The following is a 19,573-nucleotide window of genomic DNA, read 5'->3' on the forward strand; positions in this document are numbered from 1 at the left end:
GTGGGACTCGGGCCTCCCTGGCCTCCCTGGCCGGTGACCAGCGGTCCCGTTAGGTCTGAGCGGCCATGGCAGCGCGCTCGTTGAGGCTGCTGACCACATTGCTGGCGGTCGCCACCGCTGCCTCTCGGGCCAAGGCGGAGTCGGAGGCGGAATGGGACCTGACGGCACCTGATCTGCTCTTCGCGGAGGGGACCGCGGCCTATGCTCGCGGTGACTGGGCTGGGGTGGTTCTGAGCATGGAGCGGGCGCTGCGCTCGCGGGCCACCCTGCGCGCCCTTCGCCTGCGCTGCCGCACCCGGTGTGCCGCCGACCTCCCATGGGAGCTGGACCCGGACTCGCCCCCCAGCCTGGCGCAGGCCTCGGGCGCCGCCGCCCTGCACGACCTACGCTTCTTCGGGGGCTTGCTGCGCCGCGCCGCTTGCCTGCGCCGCTGCCTCGGGCCGTCGGCCGCCCACTCGCTCAGCGAGGAGCTGGAATTGGAGTTCAACAAGCGGAGCCCCTACAACTACCTACAGGTCGCCTACTTCAAGGTACAGATCTGCCTGGGCCCCGGGGCGGCCGGGGTCCTTCTGGGTGTGGTTGGCCCGGGGGAACTTGGGGGGCCAGGGAAGTGCTCGCGGAGAGGGAAAGTGGCGTCTTGGCCAGGGAGCTCTTCCCGTATCCAGGGAGAGCAGAGACCCTGCCGGGAGACCAGCCTCGCCGGTTCGCATAGGCAGATGGTGACCCCAAAGATCCAGCCGGGGTTAAGGCACAGACCAAGCAAAACTTGGTCTAGTGTTCCCCGAGAGGCCTCTTAGAGGGGACTACAGCGGCAGCTTGGGTCTCTGATCCTAATTTTGTTGTAAGTTAACCGAGTGAGAAGCTAAGACCTTTCTACAGTATCTTCCTTCCGCTTCGCTTTTCAGTGATGCTTTTCCTGCTGCCCGAGTGCAGCAGCTTTCTTTCAGGACATGAGGTTGCCACGTCGCCAGTAGAGGATGTCTGGCCCCTCCCTGTAAGGGACCCTCTGGCTGGTCGGTCAGGTTTCAAAGAAAATGAGTACTTTTAGGAATTCCAGAGTGCCTTAAGTCCAAGTGTATACATAGATTTGGAGTGCTTCTGATTTATGATGATAATGAGAGCCAACACATACTTTCAGACACTATTAAGTACTTTGCGTTTATTAATTCATTTGCCCAGATCCTGGCAATATCCTGTAAAGTAAGTGCTGTTATTGGTCCATTTTGTTGGGAAAAAAGGAAGAAGGAGGGACTTCCCTGGTTGGTGCAGTGGTTAAGAATCTGCCTGCCAATGCAGGGGACGTGGGTTCGTTCCCTGGTCCGGGAACATCCCACATGCTGCGGAGCAACTAAGCCCGTGCACAACAACTACTGAGCCTGCATGCCACAACTACTGAAGCCCACGCGCCTAGAGCCCGTGCTCCGCAACAGGAGAAGCCACTGCAATGAGAAGCCTGCGCACTGCAATGAACAGTAGCCCCTGCTAGCCGCAACTACAGAAAGCCCGTGCGCAGCAATGAAGATACAACGCAGCCAAAAATTAATTAATTAATTTTTTTTTAAAAAAGGAAGAAGGAGCTGTGCCGGGTATCTATTATAGCCATAGTTTAAAAGACCTTCAATTCAACCTAGAGAGAGACTTAGAAAATCTTGGGGACCTCAAATTTCCACCTTTCCACAAGCATTATGCTTACACAGTTCTGGTCCATTCCTCCTAGTTTCCCAGAAGAGTGCTGGACTTGAAACCAAAATAACTGGGCTATATCTTTGGTCATGTCACTTAACAGCACTTTTAAAAATTCTTTGAGGGATTCCCTGGTGGTGCAGTGGTTGGGAGTCCGCCTGCCGATGCGGGGGACACGGGTTCGTGACCCGGTCCGGGAGGATCCCACATGCCGCGGAGCAGCTGGGCCCGTGAGCCATGGCCGCTGAGCCTGCGCGTCCGGAGCCTGTACTCCGCAGCGGGAGAGGCCCGTGTACCAAAAAAAAAAAAAAAAAAAAATTCTTTGACATTTATTGAATACTTACTACATCCCAGTTCTTGTACAGGTAATTAAAATGCTTGTCTTTATATTTTTTTGTGTTACCTTGCTTTGCTGTTAAGAGTCACTTTAGTAGTAAGGGCTACTGAAAGGGTATGTACATCCAGCTGTGGGAACACAAAGGAGGAGGAATCTAGCTTTGTGTCAGAGAAGTTAGACTTGAAAGAAGAGGTGACATTTGAAGCTGATCCCAAATATTGTCAGAGGAGAGGAAGGATGGCCATTCACGATAGAGTGGGGCCAGACTGGGAAGAGAATTCTGCAGGCTTCAAGGAGCCATCATCAGAACTGGGCTGTAGAATGCTAATTCTGGAAGCCATGTGACGTAGGCCTTGGGAGAAGGAGAAAGTGGTGGCAGGGCGAACCATTAGGAGATGACTGCAGTTGTCCATATAAGAGAAAGAAATGAGGTGCATCGTGCTTAGGGGGTAAAGGGCTGGGGGTGGGGTGAGGGGTGTTGAGATGGAGGAGAACAGAGAAAGGCAAGAGCAGTGCTGAAAGATATGGGAGAGAGAATCAATCCATGAAAGGGACAGACTTGAGAGAATTTCTAATTTTATAATTAAGGCAACTGAGGTACAGAGATGGGGATTGTTGACCGTGGGTCACCTAGCTATTTGGGGGTCACAGCCAGGGCTGACTTCTTGTTTAGTGTGCATTTACTAGTACTGATGATCATCAGAAAAGAAAAAATATTTTTCTTAGCATATTACTAATGTGCTAGGATTTACATTTATTGAGCTAACATTTAAAAAAAATTTTTTTTTTAAAGGGAACGCTATTTATTTATTTAATTTTTTGGCTGTGTTGGGTCTCCATTTCTGTGCGAGGTCTTTCTCTAGTTGCGGCAAGCGGGGGGGCCACTCTTCATCGTGGTGCACGGGCCTCTCACTGTTGTGGCCTCTCTTGTTGCAGAGCACAAGCTCCAGACGCGCAGGCTCAGTAGTTGTGGCTCACGGGCCTAGTTGCTCCGCGGCATGTGGGATCTTCCCAGACCAGGGCTCGAACCCGTGTCCCCTGCATTGGCAGGCAGATTCTCAACCACTGCGCCACCAGGGAAGCCCGAGCTAACATTTATTAAGCATTTAATATGTGCCCAGCACCATGTGTTAGAAGCTGGATATATATCCTCTCATTTAACTTTCCCAGCAATCCTGTGAGGTAGCGAGTACTATCTCCAGTTAACCGATTAGAGAACTGAGTTTAGAGAGTAAACTTTAACTTGCCTAAAGCCGCAAGAAGTGAATAATTAAACCTACCTTTGTCACCAGTCTGACACCACAACCCATGTAATTAATCATTAGATCATCAGTGATTTTTTTTTTCAGGTAAAAATCATGTTTCCTTTTAATTGACACCATTTCCTCTCTCGGGTGCTACTTTGGTAATGATTAGGTCCCCACCTCTCAAGAACATTGCATCTGAACAGGCTGAGACAGAGCCAGTGTGAACACAGACCCCAAACCAGGGCTTTTGGAATAACAAGAACAGAAAAAAACAGCCTTTCTCTTCACTTACAAAGGGAGTCACTCAGAGGGTCCGAAGCTCTGTTTTCCAAACGTAGAAAACCTGATGCTCAATGCAAACTGGAAACCAAAATATATCAGAAATGAAGCATAGTGCTTCGTCAAATACTCAAGGGCTGATCATCCTGCCCCTTCTACAAGGAGCGGCTCCACTCCAGCATTTTTAAAGGACGATGTTTTGTTTCTATTTCACTTTCCAACTGGGTATAAAATTTACTAAAAGGGATGCAATGAATCAGAGTAAATCAGCTCGCTCACAAGAGACACTCTCAGATAATGATTTTTGGTTGCTGAGATTATTCAGCACGTTATTTCAAAGTGGCAAAATTCAGGACAATCTGAGAAGAGAATTCAGAAGTGGCAGCTACATTCGCTATTAGGTTCATGTGCGATACACATACATACAACCCATTTTTCAGTGTATATGCCAAGGGGCCAAGACCCCTGATCAGCACAAGTTATTTTGTACATTACATGCACAGAACAACAGAGGGAGAGACACTTTCTTGGAGAGGTTCATAACGCTCTGAAGGAGGCTGGAGCCCAGCGCCCCAGGCCTTCATTAGCTGGGCCCCTCCTCTTCTTTGGTTGCGGCAACCTCAGAAGCAGCCGATTCCTCTAATCGATCTGCTGGCTTCTCCTCCTCCTCCTCCTCCTCCTGGGGATAGAGGTACGGGTACTTCTGCATGCACTCCTGCATGGCCTGGAACTGGTCTACACAGTTCGACCCCTTGACATCCTCTGTGCTGCAGTGGAAGCAGGAAAAGGCCACCTTGAACTGTTCCCCACACAGGCCGCTGGCCATGCCCCCAAGGCACGGGCAGTTCCAGCTGAGGTCTCCATTGGGCAGGATCCATCAGGGCTCCTCTTACGGATCATTGGGGTCGTCAGCCACCAGCTCCGCGTTGCTTGGAGTTTCATGGTCTTCTTTGGTCACAAATATGATTCCATCCTTCCCTTCCTGCCGGCAGTAGGCCACAGTGCAGCCCAGCCCTCCGACCTCGCAGCGATTGTGGCGGCGGCCTCACGCCGTGACCTCTCTGCTGCCAGACAGGTGGCTTGGAGACCCGCGCAGACCCACCTAGTGATTTATTTTGGATTCTGCATGTGAAGCTGTATCATTTTGATATGCTGGAGTCCATTGCTATGGGCATGATTGTGACCTGTAGCACATTTTCCCCCCTCAGATTTCTGTATAGCCACTTGTTTTAACCTCATGAGCCCTGGGCTTTGAAAAGTCAGAAGATGCCATGTCTGGATTTTGTATAGGATCTTAAGACTTTTCAACCACCCACCTTTTCCCTGAATGTGTCAAAAACATGTACGCAGGGAAAAAAAAATATATATATATATATAATATATATATACATATATATTTTTTCCCCTAGGCAACTTTTTCGGCATGGTCTAATTGTTAACTGCTGTTTCTCCCCTACCCCTTAATCCTTGACTCTTTAGACTTTCTTCAGTTTAGTGCCACATCCGAATCTCGAGAGTATATTATTTAGGCAGTCAGTCTTCCATAGCATTCCCCCTACAATACCACCTTTGTTTTAGAATAGAATGTTTACACTTCTGAAGCATTGCCTCCTGTAATTTGAGGAATCCCTAATGCTGATTTGGGAAATAGCTGAAAACCTGCCCAGGGCCCCGTGCTTCTAATCTCTGGTATGTAGTTCCTGCAATAGGTGTGTTTTCTGGGCTTGGCAGGGGCTGAGGCACACTGAGTGGAAGGCTCAGGAAGGTGGGGATTTCCTGTTTACTGTGAACTGCACATTTGGACACAAACCATCAAGGTTTGGATGTGACAACCATGTTCTTGTTCTTCACCCTTAGATAAACAAGTTGGAGAAAGCCGTAGCAGCAGCTCATACCTTCTTCGTGGGCAATCCTGAGCACATGGAGATGCGTCAGAACCTGGACTATTACCAAACCATGTCTGGGGTGAAGGAAGCCGACTTCAAGGATCTTGAGGCCAAACCCCATATGGTGAAAACAACAAACAAACAAAAAACGCTATCCCTTTTCTCTCGCTCTTTCTTTTTATTATAGTGACATTCACTAGGGTTGCTTTCTGATTACAGAAGTAATGTATGTTCATTGTACAACATTAGAAAAATGCAAATACGTAAAAAACAGAAAGTGATCATCTATAATAGTGCCACCTTCAGAAAACCAGTAGTTGATATTTTGGCCTATTTTTAAAGTCTTCAGTATTTCTAATTTTTAAACCTAATTTGGCATCATAATGTGTATGTATTTTTCATCATCCCTTTTGAACTAACATTATATGATGCGTCTTTTCTCATGTCTTCAAATTTTCTTTGAAAACACAATTTTTAGTGGCTGCATGACAATCCATCTTATGCACACATCGTATTCATTTACTTGTCAAATTTTTTTGGTCATGTAGGTTTTTGTTTTTCACTACAGTGAGTGGTACAGGATTCCTCATGTAGGTTTTTGTTTTTCATTACAGTGAGTGGTACAGGATTCCTCAATGTTCTTATTCTATTTATTTAGCAGGAAAAGTCTGTGTCCCATAAGAGGTATTATCTATGATGACATAGCATTTTTAAAAAATATTTATTTATTTGGCTGTGCCGGGTCTTAGTTGTGGCCTGCGGGGAATCTTCGTTGCAGCACACGGGATCTTTAGTTGACACATGTGGGATCTAGTTCCCTGACCAGGGATTGAACCTGGGCCCCCTGCATTGGGAGCACAGAGTCTTAGCCACTGGACCACCAGGGAAGTCCCGATATAGCATTTTCAAAGAGGGCGTATGTTGTAGTTTAGAAATAGGCATATTAGAAACAACATCAAAATGACTTTTACAAGTAAACTGTGTATATCTAGTACATTATACAACTCTACACAGTTTGGGTTTTTTTCTTTTTTTTTTCTTTTTTAGTGATTCTGTGACAAATGAAAATGGTTATTGTCCGCAAGAAGGGAGCCATGTCCCACAGAGAGCAGAAGCGAAGCAAAGTCTGTAATCAGCTGCAGCAGCCCAAATCAGTCCTTACTGCTAGAAAGATTGCTTTCGTCACCTCAAACCACATTCTGATAGCTAAGAGTTAAATTTTTTTTTATTAAATTTTTATTTTGAAAACTTTCAGCCCTACAAAAAAAGTGCAAGAAAATGACAGTGAATTCCCTTATATCTTTCAAGTAGATTGAGTTAAATGTGTTCAAATTTCAAAAGAAAGTCAGATGTAAAGACTGACTAAGTAAAGACCGTTTCCAGCAGGCTTTCTTTGTGTAGCAGCCACCCTTTCCATCCGTAACCTGAGAGGGCTATGGGGATGCCCGTGGAGGTGGCTGTGGGCAAGGAGGGAGGGCTGTCCGCAGTCTGCCCTGCATCTGAGTACCCCTTCCTCCCAGTAGCACGAGTTTCGGCTGGGAGTGCGCCTCTACTCCAAGGAGCAGCTGCAGGAAGCCGTGCCCCACCTGGAGAGGGCGCTGCGGGAGTACTTCGTGGCAGACGAGGAGTGCCGTGCCCTCTGTGAAGGGCCCTATGACTACGACGGCTACAACTACCTGGAGTACAATGCTGACCTCTTCCAGGCCATCACAGGTGCGGGGCCCAAGCCCAGCCCTCGGCCAGGCCTCTGGGTTCTGAGGGCAGCAACGTGATTCTGCAGACACAGCATCTTCAGCCTCATTCCTGAATCTCTTAAATCTGGGAATCTGACTGAAAATTGCTTCCACTTGAATTTGTTCATCTTAAGCAGCATTTGAATCCTGGAAATTGACCTTATGGTTCTTCCCCCTCCTCGATTCCTTTCAGACCATTACATCCAGGTCCTCAGCTGTAAGCAGAACTGTGTCACGGAGCTTGCTTCCCACCCAAGTCGAGAGAAGCCCTTTGAAGACTTCCTCCCATCGCATTATAATTATCTGCAATTTGCCTACTATAACAGTAAGGCCTCCCTTCTCTTTCTCAGCTGCTTTTCACTAAGCCAAAAGCAAGGAAGGCAGGGATTATGGCCACTGTGCTTCTTCAGGCTGTTTGGTTTCTCTCTTCGGCTCTGGCAGGCACCATGCCAGGTGATCCCTGAATACCTTGTTACAAGCCACCTTCCAAGAAGCAGTACCAGCAGCCTGAAAAGCTGGGGGGAGGGAGACTCTAGGACCTCACCCTCTGGTCCCCTCTATAACATTTATAATCTCATTTTGCACCTGAGTTAAGTTATAGTAAAGGCAAGGGTGTGCTTCCATTTAAACCAGCTCACAGGGCATTTCCCTGCCCTTCTCCCTCATGTAGCACTGATGCTCTGGGGTGGGGTGAGGGGGCTGTCAATATCCAGAAAAGCAACAAGTCAGCGGGTCTTTACTGAGTCCCCACTGTGTGCTAAGCATTACAGCATATTCAATAATATACACTTTTATGGTTGAGGAGACCAACACATATCAACAAGAACTCTGCCAAAGAGACGGTCTGCTATTGTAATCCTTCCCTTCTCTTCTGAAAATCCATAGGGAAAAAAAGGTAGGAAGACAGGGGAATATTCCTGAAATAGGTCTAATGATTGGGAATATTAGGGCCAATGTTTGAATTACTTGCAGACACTGAGCACCTTAAAAATCAATCGTATATTCTATAATTTATTCTGTAATTTCTCCCGCCAAGTCAGGCAGTCGTGTTATGTAGCTGGTGCCACCTTGCCATGTCATCATTGCCTTGAGCTGTGCTGAGATTGAACACTAGGCAGTTCATGGTACCCAGGATTCGATGCTTTCTTCTCAGCCATTCTTTCCCCTTTTCAGTTGGGAATTACACACAGGCCATTGAATGTGCCAAGACCTATCTCCTCTTCTTCCCCAATGATGAGGTGATGAACCAGAATCTGGTCTACTATACAGCCATGCTTGGAGAAGAACAAGCCAGATCCATTGGCCCCCGTGAGGTGAGAGACTTGCATTACTTTGGGTGGCTGCCAGCTGAACCCAGACCAGAAAGCAGAGAGTGGGGTAGAGGAGAAGGAGCCGGGGCTGCTCGGGCAGGGGTGGGGCAGGTTGCCTGTGTGGGTGTGAGTGCACAGAAAGCGGGGAATAAGCCAGAACCTTAATTACCACAATCTGGGCCCAGAAGTCTGTTCTCCAAGTCGGCAGGGAAAAGCAGAACCGCAAAGCAGCCATGTTCTTTCCCTTTTTCAGCACCTCCACTTTGAGACTTGATTTGGCTAAGATTTATCATTTTCTACTTCATGCTAAATTTGTTTTTCACTCACCTCTTTTCTGCCTCCGTTTTCTTCCCCACCCCCGCTTCTTTCTGCCATTGTTCTGTCTCTCCCTGTTTCAGCATTATACCCATCTCACTCCAAAACAAGGAAAAAAATCTATGTAATAGAAAGACTAAAACGAAAGGCACTGAAGTGAAAGCAGGCCCACGCCTGCACTGCCGGGGGCACTGCACTTTGTGCTGTTCATTTAACAATGGCTATTTCTGGAATTACGGGTGATTTTTGTGTTTTGCTCCTTTATATTTTCTAAATTCCCTGCAGTGAATGGGTATCATTTTTGTATTAAAAACATGAAAAGTTCTGTTTTTAACTTAATGAAGTTCAATACTGCGAACCTTGATATTTGTACATATGCCTTGCACAGGCCCTAGATCCCCTCCTTCTTGAGCCCAGAACAATGAGGTGGATCTGAAGTCACTAATCTGGACTCAAGTCCTGGCTCCTCCACTTACTAGCCATGTGATTTTTGACACATCATGTGGAATCTTAGTCATGCTGCACTGCCCTGCTGAGTCTCATTTTCTCCTTCTGTAAAATAGGATTATGGTTCTTGCTCTGTCTTCAACACAGAACGAGTGTGAGGGTCAAATGAGATAGTGAGCCGACAGATGCTGTACAAAGTGTTGTGTGGACAGGTAGCATCACAGGGGTCTTGCTGATGGTACACAAGTAGCAGGTGGTGGGTGTTCTTACCTCTAACTTCAGCCACCTCCTGAGATGGAGTGGCTTGTCACTGTGGCCCTCAATCACTTGTGTCCTGCTGGCCTCTCCAAAACCCAATCTTACAGTCTGTAAAAATAGCTGTAACTTTGGATCAGTTTTTCCTTTTGTCAAAGAAAAAAAAAAAGATAGATAGCTACAGTTACTCTAGAGGCCCCTCAGTGGTGTATGCAACAAGTCTATTGGACACATGTAGGGGGTGAGAAAGCAGGCACACCCCTGGGCTGTTGGTAGGGCTGCAAACTGTACTGTTCATTCACCCAGCGATCTGACTGCCGGGGATTCACCCTTGGCTATACTACACAAGCGTGCAAAGGTAAATGTGCACAGATGTGCATCAGAAGTCCGCCGCTAAAAGCAAAAAACTGGAAACAAGCTCAATGCTATCAACTTGGGGAACTGGTTAAAGAAAATTGGCACGTTCATTCAATGACGTACAAGATAACCATTATGTTGCTTGAGTAGATTCCTGCGCACCAATATGAAATTGTCTCCATGATGTAATTTTAGGTACAGAAAAAGAAGACATAGAACTGTAGTGGTATTCTATTTACGTTTTTTGGTAATACATATATATTTTTAAATTTTTTAACTTTCTGCACAGATTGGTAAGAAACCGTTCATCGGGATTAACCCTCCCACGCCCAGGCATGGGCCTGTGGGTCAGGGGCTGGCGGGGGAGCACTGAACATGTCTATTTATGTCTATCGATACTCCGGGGGTTTCTTTCAGCTATTGTTTTACTGCTTTCATGTCTTTTTGAATGCCATCTAAAACCACCTTGGAAAGGTGTACAATCCAAGATTTGTAAAATGCTGCGGTGAATATCATAGTAGAGGGGTCAGCGAGCTAGAGTGGGAGCACGGAGGAAAAGTAAGCAACTGGCGGGTCGGGGAAGGCTTCACAAGAGGCAGTGGTGTTGACAATTGGTTTTAAAAGCTTTCAGTAGGTGAACGAGTCAGAGAAGGGCCTTTTAGATGGAGAACAGCATCTGCAAACCACCTGGACGACAGTCCAATGTGAACAGAAGATGGTGCTGGGGAGTTGCAGGCAGTGAGGCCCGGGAGGGTCAGATTTTTGAGGGGTCTTGAGTGCCTCTCCAGGACCTTGGACCCTACTGTGTGAGGCAGGCAGTGGTGAGCCCTCAAAGGGTTTGAAGCAGCCTGATGAGATATGATGGGGCAGGGCTCAGAATGGGAGGTGCCGGAGGCCGTCACGGTGCAGAGAGCCACCGAGGTCTGAGTGAGGCGGGGGGCTGGAGGAGGGGAGCTGACCAGGTGGAGGGGAGAGGTGGAACTGGCGGTGGGGCGGGGGGTTCCTGCCTCCCTCCTCTCCATGTCTAATTAGGCACCACATTCCCAGCCTGGGAGACAGGTGCACGGCGCTGGCCCCGGGGCACACGGGTGGCAGGATACCGCCCTCACAGCCTCCACTCCAGCCCAGGGTGGCTCATTTTTCCTCTGTTCACTGGGAGAAGCAGGTGGATGATGCGGCAGTAACAGACCTCCCATTCTGGTTGTTGTGGCGCTTACTGTGGAAAATAAGCACCCTTCAAATGTGTGTGGCATTTTATAGTTTACAAAAATTTTTCATAGCTTTTCTTTCGTTTGATTCTCATAACAACCCAGTGAGGTGGGGTCATCAACCTACCCTGAAGTTAAAAACCAAGGTTCTTCCTTCTTGGATCTGCAATCCTGAGCATCTCTAATAATGCTCCTCTTGCCATCCCCTCCCATATGGAGGCTGGTTACCTTGTCGTTGTCCTCTTTGGCCGCTAGTTGGTGACCGTCTGGATTTGAGATGGCGCCTCTCCTAGTCTCTTTGCCTGGTTAAGACCCCTCCCCCTGACCCTTTGTAGTCATACTAGTGAGTCTGGGGCAGAAAGGGAAAATAAGTGGTCAGTCTACCACTTCTAACTAGAACTGCCCTTCTGGAAAGAAGGTAACTAACATCTGTCGAGCCCTGTCCCAGGCCAAGCACTGAGCTAGGTGGTTTATACCCATCATCGCATTTAATCATCACAGGCACCCTGTGAGGTGGGCGCTATTCTTGCCATTTTCGAGATGAAGACATTTAGGCTCCAGGAAATGAGTTAACTTGCACAGCAGCCTATGGCTGCCCATGGTGACCGGAATCTCTGTTTCCCTGCTTTATTCCAGTGCCGGCACAGTTCTGACTCATAGCTGATACTCAGTAAATCAGTGTTGAATGAGTAAATGGTAGAAGTGGGACTTGCTCCCTGGCAGGCTCATAGAGCAGTTGGAGAGGGTTAAAGGAGATGACACATACCTAGCTTGGTGTCCAGCACTAGGTGAGGGAGGCCAGTTATTTCAACTCCTTAGGAGAAAATTTCCATCTTCCTCTTGGGTAAATATAATAGGTGATATAGGCCTCATTGATGCCCTTAAAGTTTTCCTTATTGCCCTCATCTTTTATTTCAACTGATGATGTCTTCTTTTTCTTTTCCTTCCTTCTTCTGCTGCTGGGAGACTAGCAGGGCACCTAGGGAAAGGTGTGACCCCAGAAGGTACTTAGTTTCCCTGCCCTGGGTAAGCCCTACCACTGAGCACGTGTGGGAATGGCCGGATGCAGGACCCAGCTGCTACTGCACTGGCCCAGCTCCTGGGAGGGATACCGTCCACTCCAAGTCTGAGGGGAGGCAGATGGCATAGGAAAAAGCACGTGGGCTTTAGGATTGGAGAGACCCAGGCTTGGATCTCCTATAGTGTCACCTCAAACAAGCTGCGTATCCCCTCTGTACCTCAGTGTCTTCGTCTGTAAAACGAGGAGAATCTTATCAACCTCAAAGGTGGCTGTAAAGATTAAATGAATAACGCAGGAGTCACCTAACACCTAGGTTTTTCCTCCCCTGCGTGTTGAACTCCTGCGGAAGTCAAGAAGGAGTACTTTTCCTTCCTTAAAGAGTATTTCCTGAGAATCCTCAGGTTTTCTGTCTCAGAGATTAACGGCAGGGGAAGGAAGGGGGGCTGTTTCCCTATACGGGAAGCCTGGCTGTGCCACCCTCAGAGGGGCTGCTTGTGTCAGGCAAGAGGAACCCTTGAGCACAGACGTGAGACTTTTGTCCCAGACTGGGGGACAGACACACTAGTGATAGTGGGAGAGGAAGCCTTGGGTCGCACGGGGGGCAACAGTGTGGAACGAAGGGGCGGGGAGTGCGGGCTAGGGCCAGCGGCAGGGCTGAGTACCAGGGCGTCCCTCCCACTGTGTTTCCTCAGAGTGCCCAGGAGTACCACCAGCGAAGCCTGCTGGAGAAAGAACTGCTCTTCTTCGCTTATGACGTTTTTGGAATTCCCTTTGTTGACCCGGTGAGCCAGGGTGCCGGGAGCCGGAGTGGGGCGGGGATGCAAGGGATGGGCTGAGCTGTACACCGTGTGCCTCTGGGGAGAGGGCCGTTAGGGCGTTGAGCCAAACAGGAGATCTGCGTGGACGAGAGACGGGGAATTCTGGGCAGCCGGGTACAGGTGACTCAGTTCCAGAGACCTCTCACTTTATCTCCTGAAAGGAGGCCGGTGAGATGGTGGATTCCCTGTAGGCCCTAGTATGTGCATTGAGACCTGGAAGATTCAGCAGGTCACCCGACACCGTTCATTTTTTCCTGCTCTGCTTTTAGGATTCATGGACTCCAGAAGAGGTGATTCCCAAGAGACTGCAAGAGAAACAGAAGTGAGGGCCTTGAAGAAACTGCATGATTGGATCGGTGTGATGAAGCACTTGAGGCTTCCTGAGCCAGGCAGAGGCAGATGTGAACTCCTGGCAAGGGGTGGGCAGGTCCAGTCTGGGAAGCTGGGGTGGGAGCCTGGGCTGGCCCTGGAATACAGCCCTCAGACTGGCTGTGCTCACAGGTCAGAACGGGAAACAGCCGCCCGCATCTCCCAGGAGATCGGAAACCTTATGAAGGAGATTGAGACCCTCGTGGAAGAGAAGACCAAGGAGTCGCTGGACGTGAGCAGGCTGACCCGGGAAGGTGAGAGGACGAGCGTGGGGCCACCTCGGCTGTCATGGAGGCAGCAAGGCTGCTGGTCCCCATGTTAGCTGGGCAGCTCCCCTTAGAGAGCAGCCTCAGGATCCGAGTTGGCGCGGGTCAGGGCTCACCCCCGCCGTGGCCCTTCTTCACTCACCCACGGGACTTCCACCTGCAAAGAGCACTGAGAATTGGCCTTTGGTTAAGAAGTAAGACTCCTGAGTCACAGTGACACTAGTTTAATTCGCTTCAGTAAGTATTTATAGGAGAAAACTTGTTCTCTCTCCTTACCCCCAAACTGTTTTCTCCCAGCTGCCATCATTTGTCCTGTTACCAAGCCTCAAAATCTTCAGGTCTCCTTTGGTCCCCCCTTGCCTGTCCCCTCCAATCCTCTGCGGGGGTGTCCTGCCAATTAGGACTCTGCTCTCTTTCTCTCTCCCCAACCCTTTTCTTGTCCCATGGCCTCAGGCGTGCATCAGGCCCCCAGCCACTCCTCTCTGCACTCATCTTTTCTCCTCCAATCTGTCCTTGCCCCTTCCCACCTGGGGGCTAGACCAGTCTTCCAAACACAGGGAATCTGATGCCGTCCTCCCTGCCTGCCCCTTTAACCGTATGTTCTACCATTCCCCACTTATACCTTCTCTTCGTCCTTGGGCCTCTCTCTGCTCACAAGTCTTTGTTCAGGCCTATGCCTCCTCCTAAACACTTCCCATCATCTCTCCCCGTGAGGTGTCTCAGATCCACCCTACAGAGCCTTTCTTAAACTCCAGGCCAGTTGGGATCCCCACCCCCATTTCTGTTGAACTTCCAAGGCACTTTGTACTTTCACAAGGTCTGCCTTGTGTTGGTCATTTGTGTAATTGTTGGAACAGGTGCTGTCTTCAGGTGTTAATCCCTTGCCTTTTCTAGCACAGTGCTTGGCACACGTAAATAATAGATGGAGTCGAATTGGGTCTCTGGTATGTCCCCAGCACAGAGAGACACTAGGAGAAATAGAAGAGAGAAAGGCTGGCCTTTACTCTACAGTTGCTTCAATTAACAAGTGCTTAATTTAATGAGATTAGCATGTTAAAGAATTTGTCCAGCATTCCTTTGTTTTCAGAGAGCTTTCACCCTGTTATTTCTCTTGATTCTCATAATTGCCTGGGAAGTGGGTTGGGCAGATTGTAAGATCCTCATTTTAAATAGATGATGATATGATGGTAGCTAAACGTTTAAGCATTTACTAGGTGCCAAGTATCATGCTAAACTTTAAAGTGGTCTTATTGTTCTTTACATCAGACTTACAAGGTAGATGCTGTTTTACAGATGAGATAAGGCTCAGGGAGGTTAAGTAACTTGCCAAGGTCACACAGCTAGTAAGTGGAGGATGCAGGAGTCAAACGCAGTTCTTTCTGGTCCTGAACTCATGTTTTAGGAATGTCTTTATGATGTTTCCTCAACAATGCGTGAAAGCCCAGGAGCCAACAGCTGTGGACCAGGACTTGGATCTCCTGCCCTTCAGCTCTAAGTTCCATCCTCTGGACCACCCTACCTTTGGAAGCGACCAAACGGGAGGTTTCTCTGGTGAACAGGAAACAACTGGAATTTCTCTTCCTTACAGCAAGGCAATAGCTGATGGAGAGTGTCCGGACAGAACTGCTGCTGGATTTAGCTGGTGTTATTGCTTTGCAGGTGGCCCCCTGCTTTATGACGGTATCAGACTCACCATGACCTCCAAAGTCTTGAACGGCTCCCAGCGGGTGGTGATGGATGGTGTAATCTCTGACGAGGAGTGCCGGGAGCTGCAGAGACTGACCAATGTGAGGGAACCCCGTGACCATACCATCTCCCTAAGGGCCCAGCCTCCCCCAACTAGGTGCCTCTCAGGTGCTGAACGATTGCCTGCCCCTTGCTGCGGGCAGTCGACCACCTCTTCTTGGGCCCTCAGCTGCCTGGCTAACTCCACCTGTTTTTGGGGTCTCGTAGGCAGCAGCAACTTTAGGAGATGGCTACCGGGGTCAGACCTCCCCACACACTCCCAGCGAAAAGTTCTATGGCGTCACTGTCTTCAAGGCCCTCAAGGTAGGGTCAGTACTCTGTTGTAGAGTGTGGAGAAGGGGGAGGGGGACGCGCAGGCTCTGGGGAGGAGTTGGAGATGGTGGTAGGAAAGTTCAAAGTGACTGCCTGTCAGCGTTCCAGCTGCCGCGGAGGCAGGATAAGCCATGCTGGGTGAGCTTGACTTTCGAACCATGGCTATTAGTGTAATAACAATGAGGCAAGCAAGCAAGGCTGACACCCCGAGCTTGAGAGTGCTTTCTGAAGAACCGCTGTACTTCTGAGCAGGTTACTCATAAAGAGAAGTGTGAAGGAGAGGGGAGGGGGCGATGGCAGAGAGTCGTGTTCGGGAAGCAGAGGGACTGGTCCTTGGCGGGCACGAGGAGTGGGGCCTGGCGCCCCTGTGGTCTCTGTTGGCCCGCAGAGGAGCGTGCAGCGTAGCTGACCACTGGTCTCCTCGGCAGCTGGGACAGGAAGGGAAGGTTCCTCTGCAGAGCGCTCACCTGTACTACAACGTGACGGAGAAGGTGCGGCGTGTCATGGCGTCCTACTTCCGCCTGGACAGCCCCCTCTACTTCTCCTACTCCCACCTGGTGTGCCGCACCGCGATCGAAGGTGGGCCTCCCTCAACCCGCAGCCCCCGTGCAGCACACACTGCCCACCCAGGCACCAGCTGGATGCGGAGGACGCGGAGAAGAGCAGGATATGGTCCCTTTCATCCTGCTGGGGAACCAACGTAAACCAGTGCGATGAGTGCAGCAGAGGAAGTTCGAGTCAGTCTCCCCGGGGAGTCAGGAGGGCTTCCCAGAGGAGGTGATGAGAGCTGCGCAGGATGAATAGGAGCTGTGGAGTAGACGGGGCAGCGGGAGGACGTTCCAGCCGGAGGGAGCAGCATGAGCAAAGGAGTGGAGGCACCGAGCGACCTGCAGCTGGGGGCGGGGGCTACGAAAGTGGCCGTTTCCGGAGCGTAAGGTCAAGGGGGGGACGGGGGGCAGCCACGTAAGACTGGTGAGGTCCTCAGAGGCCAAATTACGGAGCACTGTATTCAAGAGTATTTTGCATCCTGTAAGTCAGTGGTTCTCAACGCTGGTATTGGGCATACAGGTGCCCTTAGGTGAGTCATGATCTGCGTTGCAAGTTCTTTGTCACTAATTGTTAAATACCAATTTCTGAGAGAACTACTTATTTTACAAGTTAGGGCAGGCTGGAGGTTGTTCATCGTTCACTCTCCCTCTGTCACGTTCCCTTTTTCATTCCCTAGGAAGGGTGAGGCACGGCCAGTGTCCAGGAACCGCGCATGACCCACAGCCGGGTCTGTCATGCCAGAGCCTTCAGCGGCCCCTGGTGCCGATATGACACTGATGGGCAGCAGAGATTAGAGGACTTTACTCTCCCTCAGAAAGTTTGGAATTCTATCAAAATCTGGGCACACCCAAGGAATGTGCCAGACTCGCAACTGTGTGTGTCCCGTCCCCCAGGTGGGGGCCCTGGGTCCTGGGTAGCAGGAAGCCAGGAAGAGTCGGCAGGCGGTGAAGGGCTGGGTGAGGCCTTGATTTTACTCACCGAGGTTAAGGGTTTAAGGTTAGGCTCACTGCCTATGTGTCTAAAGACTTGGAGAGCGTGGATCCAGCCAGAGGAAGGGAAGCTGGTCGGCAGTGACCCCCCCCTGCCCTCGCATGCCAGCAGGAGAGCTGCAGTGTCCCCTGAGGTGCCCCAGTGCTAACGTGTGTCTCCGTGGCCGCAGAGGCACAGGCCGAGAGGAAGGACGGTAGCCACCCCGTCCACGTGGACAACTGCATCCTGAACGCCGAGGCCCTCGTGTGCATCAAGGAGCCCCCCGCCTACACCTTCCGGGACTACAGGTGCCAGCTCTGCTGTGAGGCCCCCAGGGCCCTGTGCCCTGCCCCCTCCCCCAACACAACACATGCAGGTTTGGGACCAGCTCCTCCCAGCGTCCAGGATCCTCTGGATTGGGAGTCAGATAATACGGGAATCATTACAGTGCAGTGTGAGAGTAGGACAGGGAAAGGTAGACTTGGTACAGGAGCACCCCAGAGAAGGGCATGGTGGATTCTCAGGGGCGAGGGTAGGGAGGCGGGAAGGTCAGGAGTCGTGTTGGTGAGGCTTCAGAGAAGGCCCCCCCTCCTGCTGCTGGTTGGGAGCACTTGGAGATAAAGGCACTGGAGCCATGGGTGTCTGAGGGGCGGGAAGAGGACGTCGGTGTCGAGGTGCTCTCTGCCTTCCCCAGTGCCATTCTTTACCTGAACGCAGACTTCGACGGAGGAAGTTTTTATTTCACTGAACTAGATGCCAAGACCGTGACGGTGAGTGTGCCCTTGTCCCCATCCCTGGGAGGGGAGCCAAAACCTCAAGGTGCAGTGGGCAGAATGGCCAGCTGGTCTTCCTGGTGGCCAGCACTCCCCTCCCCAAACCAGGGGGCCTCTGACTAGTCACCTGTTCTCTTTAGCTCTGGTCTTTGGGAAGCCAGGCAGAGGAGCCATCCCCTCCTGGACCTGAATGACCCCATGTCCCTTATGAAGGCAGGTTATGGTCTCTGTCCCGTGTAACCCCCTCGTCGTCCCCTTTAGGCAGAGGTGCAGCCCCAGTGCGGAAGGGCCGTGGGATTCTCCTCGGGCACGGAAAACCCACATGGAGTGAAGGCTGTCACCAGAGGGCAGCGCTGTGCCATCGCCCTGTGGTTCACTTTGGACGCTCGACACAGCGAGCGGGTGAGAGCAGTTGGTGCTGCTGTGACCTGTTCCTGGCAGGGCCCTTGTTCTGCTTCCACCTTCCCCAGTCCCACTGCCGATGCTTAGACGTGAAAGAAGCACTGGGCTTGGGAGTCCAGAGAGACTCCTCGCTTCGGCACTGTGTCACCGTGGTCCCCGGCCCTTCTTCCTTCCTTGGGAATGGGGCTCCAGGTGGGGGGCAGGTGGGACAATGTGGGGAGTGATCCTGGCTCTTGGTCCCTCGCTGGGTACCACCTCTGCTGCCTCTGCCCAAAGAGTAGGACCTGCTGGGATTAGGATGAGCTCAGAGGCCACTGGAGAAGAGCCTTCTTGTTCTCCAGGAAGTAGCACCTGAGAGATGGTGAGTGGCTGATCCAGAGGCCTCTCTGAACAGCCAGGGGTTTGTCCTTGCAGGACAGGGTGCAGGCGGATGACCTGGTGAAGATGCTCTTTAGCCCAGAAGAGACGGACCTCCCCCATGAGCAGCCCCAAGAAGCCCAGGAGGGGCCCCCCAAGCCCGTACAGGGCTCTGTCTCCAGCAGTGAGTCAGGACACAAGGATGAGCTCTGACAGCTCACACGTGGACGGTGATCAGAGCCATGTGAGGAACCCTGTCCTGCACCCTGGACTGGCCAGCCTCGGGTGAGGAGCAGTGGGGAACTTAGGTCTGCCCCCCAGCTGAGGGGACTCTGCTCACAGCCGTCCACATGGTGCTTCCGCTCTTGGAGTGGACACAGCAGGATGGCCCTCTCCCCCTGGGCCTGACCGAGGGCTCAGGACGCAGGCCCAGAGCCACTCCGGGGGCCTGCACAGGCAGCCGCGTGACAGCAATACAGTATTTAAGTGCCTGTGTAGACCACCAAAGAATAAATGATTCGTGGTTTTTTACTCGGTGGTTTGTTCAGAGTGGAAATATGCCCATCGACCCCAGAGGTCTCACTTGATAAAAATTGCTCTGGGCAGGATGCAGTGGCAGGCATGGTGTGAAGAGGCCTAGCTCTGTACCCGGCTCGGCCACTTCCTGTGCAGTCTCAGGCCAGACCCTTAACCTCAGGGACCTCAGGGTTGTCATATGTATAACGGGGGCCATAATCGCTGCTCTGCCCACCTCTGGGCAGTTGTGGGGCCCACATGCGACGCCGATGTGACAGCATTTTGTGAACTGGAACGCTCTGGGTGGATGGCAGGGATTATTACTAATCCTGCTCTGGCAGCTAGCAGCGGTCAGCAGTGCTCTGGCATGTTGCCCCCGTGTCGGCCACATGCATCGTGCTCTGATGTCTGGCCTCAG

General features: G+C 50.9%; 2 protein-coding genes across 2 annotated transcripts; one reads left to right on the forward strand and one right to left on the reverse strand.

Annotated features, from left to right (window-relative positions):
* On the forward strand, positions 1-19,170 carry P3H1 (prolyl 3-hydroxylase 1). Its single transcript, XM_007110051.3, has 15 exons — positions 1-530; positions 5,404-5,556; positions 6,956-7,145; positions 7,359-7,490; positions 8,339-8,478; positions 12,771-12,860; positions 13,166-13,218; positions 13,398-13,519; positions 15,191-15,318; positions 15,485-15,580; positions 16,018-16,168; positions 17,298-17,415; positions 17,802-17,877; positions 18,142-18,282; positions 18,697-19,170. The coding sequence occupies exons 1-15, from the start codon at positions 66-68 to the stop codon at positions 18,850-18,852; spliced, it is 2,211 nt and encodes a 736-aa protein (XP_007110113.1). The 5' UTR covers positions 1-65; the 3' UTR covers positions 18,853-19,170.
* On the reverse strand, positions 4,130-4,819 carry LOC102980269 (mitochondrial intermembrane space import and assembly protein 40-like). The gene is given in 2 exon segments (XM_055081959.1): positions 4,130-4,567; positions 4,781-4,819. Coding segments are annotated over 2 exon segments (477 nt in total).
* Positions 19,171-19,573: the final 403 nt, after the last annotated feature.

The sequence above is a fragment of the Physeter macrocephalus genome, chromosome 3 (assembly GCF_002837175.3).
Source record: "Physeter macrocephalus isolate SW-GA chromosome 3, ASM283717v5, whole genome shotgun sequence".
Classification (NCBI taxonomy): Eukaryota; Metazoa; Chordata; class Mammalia; order Artiodactyla; family Physeteridae; genus Physeter; species Physeter macrocephalus.